This window comes from Cicer arietinum, chromosome 1 (assembly GCF_000331145.2).
Source record: "Cicer arietinum cultivar CDC Frontier isolate Library 1 chromosome 1, Cicar.CDCFrontier_v2.0, whole genome shotgun sequence".
NCBI lineage: Eukaryota > Viridiplantae > Streptophyta > Magnoliopsida > Fabales > Fabaceae > Cicer > Cicer arietinum.
The window spans coordinates 31,757,303-31,766,980 of record NC_021160.2 but is presented as its reverse complement, the minus strand read 5'-3'; the positions used below and the strand labels follow the sequence as shown (position 1 = coordinate 31,766,980).

The 9,678-nt window shown below is 30.6% G+C and overlaps 1 protein-coding gene across 1 annotated transcript; it reads right to left on the bottom strand.

The window, feature by feature from the left end:
- Nucleotides 1-934: 934 nt before the first annotated feature.
- On the bottom strand, nucleotides 935-2,689 carry LOC101488964 (probable receptor-like protein kinase At5g20050). Its single transcript, XM_004515540.4, has one exon. It carries the CDS (start codon nucleotides 2,363-2,365, stop codon nucleotides 1,007-1,009), a length of 1,359 nt encoding a protein of 452 aa, XP_004515597.1. The 5' UTR covers nucleotides 2,366-2,689; the 3' UTR covers nucleotides 935-1,006.
- Between the last annotated feature and the right edge of the window lie 6,989 nt (nucleotides 2,690-9,678).

Below are 9,678 nucleotides of genomic sequence, written 5' to 3'. Positions count from 1 at the left end.
ACTTTGTCAAAAGTGAGAGCCTATCCAGTACTAACTAATTACATACAACATATATGTCAGCTCCAAAATTAACAAAAAGCATAGTTAAAAATTAAAATATTAGCACGGGTATTGGGTATCAACTGAAAGAGCAATAGCAATAGCAATAGCAAATGCTGCTGTAAAATCCTTCAAGCACACTAAGCTTCTCTAATTATTAAAAGATAATAATAATGAAACTCTTATTCCGCGGAAGGAACATGAGTAGTTTGACTAATAATGCAACTCTTATTGTGCGAAAGTCAACTAGTTGGCGCAAAAGATTTGGTCAAATTGAACTAGCTCGAGATAGTTTTTATTTTTATTTTTTGATAGGTATCTTGTAAGCAAATGCCAAAACATAGACATAATATTCATATATTTTTTACGTCACTGACGTAATATATCTTTTAGATTAGTTGGTAATATTTTATTAGAAGACCAAGTAAGATTTTGTATTATATTATATATAAAGAAAAAAAGACCAAGTAAGTAGGTAAATATCAAATATAAATATTTTGGGCAACAAAAGTTAGGAATGAATAGTCTGGTTAGTACTGTTCATAAGTTGGATGGAAAGAGATGATATGCTTGACGTTGGCAAGATTCTCATTTTTCTATAAATTTTTTTATAGAGAAATATTAAAAATTAATGATTAGATTAGTTTTTGGGATTAAATTAGAATCGTTTTTATTAATTTTTTTTGACATTTTTTAATTCACCAATTTAATGTGTGTGAGGTTTACACTTAATTTCTAAAATAAAATAAAAAATAAATCTAAAGTATACTTATACGATCAAGATCGATATACAACTATAGACTAGTTTGTCTGGCTACAAAGATAGGAAAACTTTGGCTCGAGAATTATCTGGAATTACATTTTGGTTTTATAGATTTGAAAGAAACAAAAAAAATGGAAAATCACATGCAGCAGAATCAAATAAATAACATGGTTCCAAAAGCCTATAATATCAACTAATTAAGAACTATCTTCCAGACAAAACAGTAGTTTCAAACGAGTAGGTAGAATTACATTCCACGTTGCTCTGATCACTATACATAGTATCCAACCTTAGCATGTTATTGTTATTAGTAACATTATTATTATCATCATCGTCATCATCAACACACAGAAAATCAACAAGAATCATTCTTGTACCTGGTGGTTCCTCTACTCGAATACGACCTTCAAGCATATCAACCACATTAACCATACTAGGCCTTAACCTTGGCTTCTCTTGCACACACCATAAAGCAACATAAATCAATTTAATCACCTCCCTCTCATCACATTCTTCCATTAACCTATGGTCAACAATTTCCATTATCTTCCCTTGTTTAACTTTCTCATTTACAATCTTTGGAAAATACTGCCATTTCCTTTTTGACTTGTCCTTTTCATCTTCAACCAAACACACATTTTTTCTTCCTCCAACAATCTCCAATAAAACCATTCCATAACTATATACATCAGTCTTATCTGAAATACCCTTTTCTAATAGCCATTCAGGAGCCATATACCCTCTTGTTCCTTTTATTGTAGACACTGCTTGGCTTTCATCTTTACCAGTTAGCTTCGAGAGACCGAAATCCGAAACAAGTGCTCTAAAACTCTCATCCAAGAGTATATTTTCTGGCTTTACATCAAGGTGTAAGATCCTTGATCTACAATCATGGTGAAGATATGCAAGTCCTTTGGCAACATCAATTGCAACTTTATACCTTAAGTTCCATGACAAGCATCCGCCGTGTCGACGTCTTTGAGATTCCCTTTTGGGAAAAATCCAACAATCCAATGACCCATTTGAGATAAAATCATAAACAAGATACCTAGGAGCTGAAGAAGAATTACAATAGCCCAAAAGTCTCACAAGATTCACATGATGAACATTAGCTATAGCTGCAACTTCTGATTTGAACTCTTTTTCACCTCTTTCTTCTGCATCAATTCTTTTCACAGCAACTGAAGTTCCATCATTGAGAATTCCTTTGAAAACTAAAGCTGATGAACCTCTTCCAAGAAGTGATTGAAACCCATCTGTTGCTTCTTCAAGCTCTTTGTATCTGAACTTTGTAGGAACCCCTGCAACTTTTCTTAAGAAACTGTACTCTATTCTAAGCTCTTGACCTTCTGATTTCAACTGTGATTCCAATATTTTACTTCTTCGTTTGTTGCTTAAGCTGACAAATACAAAAGCAAATACTGCAAAGATCACAGCAACACCAGCACCACAAATAAGGAAGAAAGCATTCGAGAGCTTCAACAAGACACGAGCAATGATTATTATAATGATCAGTGTAATCACTGATGTGGCACCGATTATGTTCACTCTTCTGTCTTCCATGATCAGAACTTCATATTTTCTGTTTATTTTTCCACCTTTTTAATAATCTGGTGAGAACTGAAGAGTTGAATTGTTCAGCAGTTTTTCTTGTAATTACAGATAAATGATGTGCAACTTTTTTTCTTTTGAATATTTACCTAGTACAAGGTATATATGGACCATTTCCATTTTCAAAACAGCTAAAATTTTATAAAATATTGGGTAGGAAACAATGCAAAGTCATGATATAATATTCAAATGGATTAGCCAGAAAATATTGAATGTCGTTGCTCTTTCACTTAAGGGCAAGTAAGTCGGCGACAAATTTGTATATTTACAATTTTATCAACAATTGATTTTATGATAATATGGAGAAATGGAATCCTCTCAAGTAAAAATCTTCATATCTGGATCGCCATTGGATTTCGGAGATGGTCGGAAACGTACCTCGCTCAGATATATATTCTTTGAAAAATGTAAACAACACACCTGTATCAAAACAATCTTTGATAATTGTTCAATTTTTAAAAGGACCCACCAAATTGATACGGTCCCCAAATAATTTAGTGAATTTTATGTGAATTTTAAACTAATAAAAATGAGTGTGTTGAGAAGTATGTCAGAGACCGTATTGTTAGTGGAAGTACATACAAATACTTCAATGTTAAGTAGGTGATAGTTTGAGGAGAGTGAGAGCTAAATAAACAATACATACCTTTGTCGTAGGGACAATGCTTTATTTTAAACTAATAAAAAAGAGTGTGTTGAGAAGGACGTCAGAGAACATATTGTTAGTGGAAGTACATAAAAACGCTTCAATGTTAAGTAGGTGATAGTTTGAGGAGAGTGAGAGGTAAATAAACAATGCATACCTTTGTCGTAGGGACAATGCTTTATTTATATATAGGTGTGTTGAACAGTGGTTTTGGACACAACCAAGGATGGATGCAGAAGTTTTGAACACTGGATACACCATATATATCTCTTTTAACTGTGGTCATATGTAATGCGTTACAGTATCTATATTGATCCAAACTATAAATACATTCCCAAATGTAATTTTTTAGACATTATATAGATTAAAGTGATTAACGAAAAATGAAGACTAAATTAATTAACTAAAAACATATTTAAAGACCAAAATAACAATCAAACGACACATAAGTTTTTTTTTGGACTGAAAGAGAGTCATGTCATTTCACTATCATATATGTGATACAAGGAGGTACAAAATCACAGAAATGGGGACTAAGCTCAGAAATACATGTCAATGCAAGGGAATTAGCCACCATTTTAACTTGTCTCCTAACAAACTTAACCTAATTATACCTTTACAACGAGCTATGAATCATGATTGTTCGAAATTCGGAAACATCACCACATATAAGACACAGAAGTTTATTTTTATAATTTTAATACATTTAAAGACAATTATAACACTCACATTTATTTATTTTTTTTAAATAAAACACAATGGAGACACAATCTATAATATATGTTTTTTTTCTTATATCATATAATTTATCTTCTTTAGTACATTAAGTATTAAAAATATTTAGTTTTCAAAACTAGGTACAAGTCATTGCCCACAACAGCCTCTACATGGGTCTATCCTTTATATGAATCCTTCAACTTGAAATGGGCCGAAGAACTGGGCCTTAAACTATTAGGCAAAGTCTAAAATGTATTTCGGCCTAATAAGGAACACTTTCCCCTTTCCCCAAAAGTCTGTAGCGTTGTGGGAATAAGGTGATGACTTATTAGTTATTACTAGTTTGCTTGGGCGTCAATGTAGGATTGAAGTGCATTGTTAGTTCTTGGTGTAACACCTCAATTGGCTAAGACAACGCTAGTTCTAAACGAATTAATTAACTCAAATCAAACACTTTAAAACTCTCATTCTGAACACCGTAATATCTCAATTTTTGATATGTTAAGCTATTAGACTATATGTATTAATTGATTAGGTTCATAAATTTTTCAGACTAATGGATTAGGCTAGTGAATGATCTAATAGATTATAATAGATTAAGGCTTTATGTTAATTAATAACGTATTGTTAAGAGTTAACCAATAGTGTTAATTGATTACTATTTTGCCTATAAAATACCTTTTTACTATTTCTCAGTGATAGGAATTTGATTTTGACTCATCTAATTTAACTCTCATAATCTGAAGCACTATTTAAGCTTGATCGAAGGTCAAATTTGTGTACCTTAGTCATTCTCATATTTTGGTCAGTTTTTGAGGGAAATATTAAATCATTAATAACTTTTTCATCTGATATTCCGAATTCGATTTCCTTATTTGTAGGACGACCATAAAATTAAGGGCTATATTCTAGCGCTAGTATCATCAATCAGATTTTTTTTTAGTAAGTACTCAAACACGCGATTTCCTATCTATTTCTAAATTGCTCTTAGAAACCATGCCCTAACTATTGTTCTTGTTGTTCTTGATTAATTCTTGTGGTCCAAATCTTATTCTCGAAAATCTATAATCGATGCAAGAACCATTGATTTGTAAGGTTGCTTTTATGGTCAAAGATCATAATAATCAGGTCCGGGTTTACTCTGTATGGGTTAATCAATTTTCTTTGCATAAAGAGTCTATAGAGTTTGTATAATAATTATGCTAAATTAAAGTGTGTGCTATTTGTATTGTTTGATGATTGTGTGATATATAAGTTAGTGTTTCCTAATGGATTATTGTTGATGAATATCTTATTGAAGAATTAATATTTTAATATTTGAAACATTTGATTCAGAATTGATGATGATATGGTTGATATCCTTAGTTATTAATCAAACTTATTCAGTTCTAGTAAATTATATAATCGTTTAATATAATTTTGACAGTGGATTTTTTTTACCAAAAAATAAAATTCCATTGCAAAGATATCACATGGTAGAGATGATATATCAACTATGGTAGTTTTGGGCTTGATCCATGTATTTAAGACCCATGCCATATGGGAGAATATTAAGAGAATAAATAATTAAATACCCAATTCATAAAAGAGAGAAATATATGTTATAGTAGTGAGAGAGAGAGCAGTAAGGAATAAAAATAGCTGCAAACATCAGAGAATGATTTGGGCATCAGTGATTGATAATTGTATAGAAATATTTTCGTTATTTTTGCTCAAATTCAGTATGATGTTATTACTGATGAGTTAATAAAGTTTGTATATTTTTCCAAAATTTTAGTCTTTCAAATTTTAAATAAAATCCTCAACTTCGTTTATGAAATCCGTTGTTTTGCACTATTTTTCCTCACTGTAAGTTTGATTTGCATAAAATCAATGTCAAAACGAATGTGTGAATAGTGATTAGATTATCCATCAATTATTTTTATAATTTGGAATAAATATATATGGCACAATTCCTAAATTGACCTTTAAGAGTGTATTCTTGTATTTTATTTTTAACAACATAAATTATCGAGTTGAATTGTTTGGAGGACGTGGAGTCAAAAGGGCGTAGACTTTTTGTTTGTGGACTTGAATTAGTGTGTGAAAGAGTTGAAATAAGGTACGGGATGAGAGAGTTTTTGATTTTATAAATATATTATAATGTGAGATGAACGGAAAAATCGAATTTCTTAAAAAGTTCATCTACGACTTGCTATGCACGGAGGTAGTCTTATTTATTAATAATTGAATTAATATGAAAAATAGGAGCTTTGTTGGATTAAAATGTAGATTAAAAACTTTTACAAAGTATTGTGTGATTAAATTTATGTAAATAGGTGATATATGTGAATAAATTTTAAGTTTTTATGTTGTATACGCTTAAAGTTTAAAATTTTATGATATATATGAGAAAGTTTGAATTTTTATGTGTTATGAAAGTTTAAATTTTTATGATATAAGAGGTGAAAGTTTTGATCTTTAAGATAGTTGCTTATGAAGAATATATGATTTTTATGATATGTGTGGTGAAAGCATTGATTTTTATGATAGTAGTATATGAAAGGTGATTCTCATGATAAGTGATATGAATGTTTTATTTTATTGGCAAAAGAACTTGTGGTCTATGACCTTAGTGATTTTTAAATGATGTCATGATTTTGTATATAAGTGATTCCTTAAGCATATGACATGATCCTAATGGATTGTATGAGAATGTTTGATTTTTATAATACATCACCACATCAAGACATATGCATCTTTGTAGATGTGTTTTGTGTGACATATTTACTTTTTTCCATTGATATGGGTGATTTTCTGCTTGGAAAGTTTATTTTCTCATTGGTATGTGTGATTTTTCTGTGTGAAAGTTGACTTAGTTGCATATATTATATTTGGATTATATAGTATTTATGAGTATGCATTATATTGCACTATCTTGTGATTATTTTGTTGTGATTAATTTGTATCTAATGTGATAGTAGTTTGAGTGGTTTTGATATATTAATCTAATATTATTTTTCTTGAATGTTTTGTTATACCATGGTGTGTTATGATATGATTATTTGTGTGTTCTCTTTACTTATATTATACTATTAACATTATTTTAAACCCCCCTCCTTCGTTGTTTGTATTTGTCTAGTTTGGTCATGCGTTTGCAAAATCGCAGTTATTACAAAATAGTGAGTCTTGAAGTTGAACTTTGTGATAAACTCCGCTTTAATAATGACATTAGGAATGCGTCTTTAGAGTCTTGTACTAAATTATGTTATTTGACTATGTTGTTAACAATGTATTTTTCAAAAAGAGTTGTTTACTCTATTTTATTGTTATTGTGAGAAAATCAACTATTATTTTGAGTAGCGATAGGTATATGTGTAAATATGTTACCTTAAACAATTATTTTGATTTTTCAATGAAATTTGAAAAGAATGTTTGCCTCTTATTAATTGATTTTCTCTCTATTGTGAATTTTTCTATGAAAAATATTTTTAAAAATGTTACTATTAAAGTATATTGGTTACAAGTGTCACAACTAAGTAAACAATACCAAAAAATAAATCAACAAAAACAAATAAAAAAGGGAGACCATTCTTGTTATGAGAAAAATCATCAGAGATGAAAGCTGGAATGAGATCTCATCACACCACACCATTTATTGAGAAACCATGATTAGCCAATTTGTCCGAAAAATTATTGCCTACCCTGAAAACATGAGATACTCAAAAAGGAAATTCTCAAACGATATTGAGACTATTAGTCAACCCATTTTGTATACTCCATTGCACCAAATAAGGATTAATCCAACCTTTGTTATTCAAAGAAGAGTCATACCCAAGTCAAAATTAATCCAACCTTTGTTAGATGCACATTTAATAGCATACATAACATACATAATGATTCCTAAGGACTTAGAGAAACCACCAAGAAAACTTTCATCATGATCTCGTAAATTCCTCCACGTGCTGAAATATCAAGGAAACCTCTAGACACTCCATAAGTGTTACATTTCACCCAAGCTAAAGAAAGACAAGACTAATTCACTTGAGTTATTTTGGAAACCGAGGAGGGTGACATTTGACATCAAATGCTTTGAGATATGAAACTCACGAATTTACCAATACATGTTACCTTTGGAATAATTAGTTGACAAAGATACCTTACGAGTTGACTTTGTCTTCGCATCTAATAACATTCGTACACTTCCAAATCAATCAAATAACATTTGTCATAAAAAAAAAAGGATAAGATCTTTTATTTGTTTATTCCAATTATGGTTGTAAACATTGAGAATCTCATTAAGTGAACTTAATTGTTGTTGCACCTACAAAACATTATTAAGCCAACTCCATATGTATATAACTAATGACATTAAAAGAAAAGATGTTTAACATACTCATATTGCTTGCCACACAAGTAACAACATCAAATTATAATCCATCCTCTCTTTCTCAAATTATCATCATTAGCCACTCCATTATGTAAAATTCTCCATAAACACAAATATTTGGCAAGAGGAATACAATGAGACCAAATTGATTTGCCCCATGAAACCCTAACGAGGGAGATTGGTACGCTATTGTAGACATCTTTAAACTCAAGTTTTTTAAATTTGGAGTGATCCCAAACTCTAGTATCAAGAATTAAACCATTTGGGATAATCTTGTTCTTGATGTCATCGCAAAAGTGAGTAGTTTTTTGCTTCATAACATTAGGAAAATGTCATTTACCATCTTTCATATAATCTAACATAATGGAATTAAACCTTGAAATAGTAGAACTATCAAGATCAAGCGCATCAGACATTCTATTATGGAGCCACTTATCAGACCAAAAGTTAATAGTTATGCCATTACCGATTTTCAAATACCTTTATGTTGGATTTCCAACAACATATTCCTTGAAGTAGGCCCAATGGAGGATTTTATATAACTAACAATAGGTTGCTTGTTGACGAAGATTATGCTTATAAGAACTTTTGCACTTTGATTCTCCTTTGTTAATATGTGTTGGTTATTATGACCTCGAAATAATCGGAATGTATCAGTTCTTTAAGAAATTAAATCAATTTCATACACACAGCGGAATTAAATTGCGGCATACAAGATTAGCAATTGCAAGTAGATGGATAAGAGATTAACCAAGATGCATGCAAGTCAAATTATCAGTTTAAACAATATTACCTAACACATAATATGTTTAACATGCATCTAATATTAATCACACATACAAATATTGCAAGATAGAAAATTAAAGGAGTTAAGGGTTAGAGAAGATTGCACCAAGAATTTATCCTGGTTCAGTTGTCAACGAGACAACCTACATCTAGTCCTGACAATCCAATCGGATTTCAGATTTTCTTCTCCAATAGAAAGAATCAATTACAGATTGTCTTATTGATCATCCCCGAAACCTATCTATCTTAATGATCTCTTTCCTATTGATCATCCTCTGATCCTTGTAGACACTCAGCAGTCTAACACAGAATCAAAGTACGACTCCTTCTTGTTGAGCTCTCTCACCCAAGAAAGTAGCCACCAGTTTCAAGCTGGCTTTCTCGCTTTCGTTTCTTTTCAAAGTATTATTACAAACTGAATAAAGGAAGAACAAAAAATAGTCTTCAATCTTGGTCAATTTGACTTCTCACGATTCTGGATATTCAAGGATTGTTCATGAGAACCTTGTCTTTCAAGATCACTTTTCCAACTCTCTTATTGATTGTTGATAATCTCTTTGGCTGTGATCTGAAAAAGCAATCTCAGTGTGTTAACAATGTGTTGTTGAGAGTTCTTTTGTATATCAAGAATATTCAAAGTGTTTATCAGATTGTTATTGAAAGAATGATTGAAGACAGTTTATATAGTTTCTGAAAAACAATTACTAAATCGATTTACCAATCGATTTATTAAAGTTATAAAACATG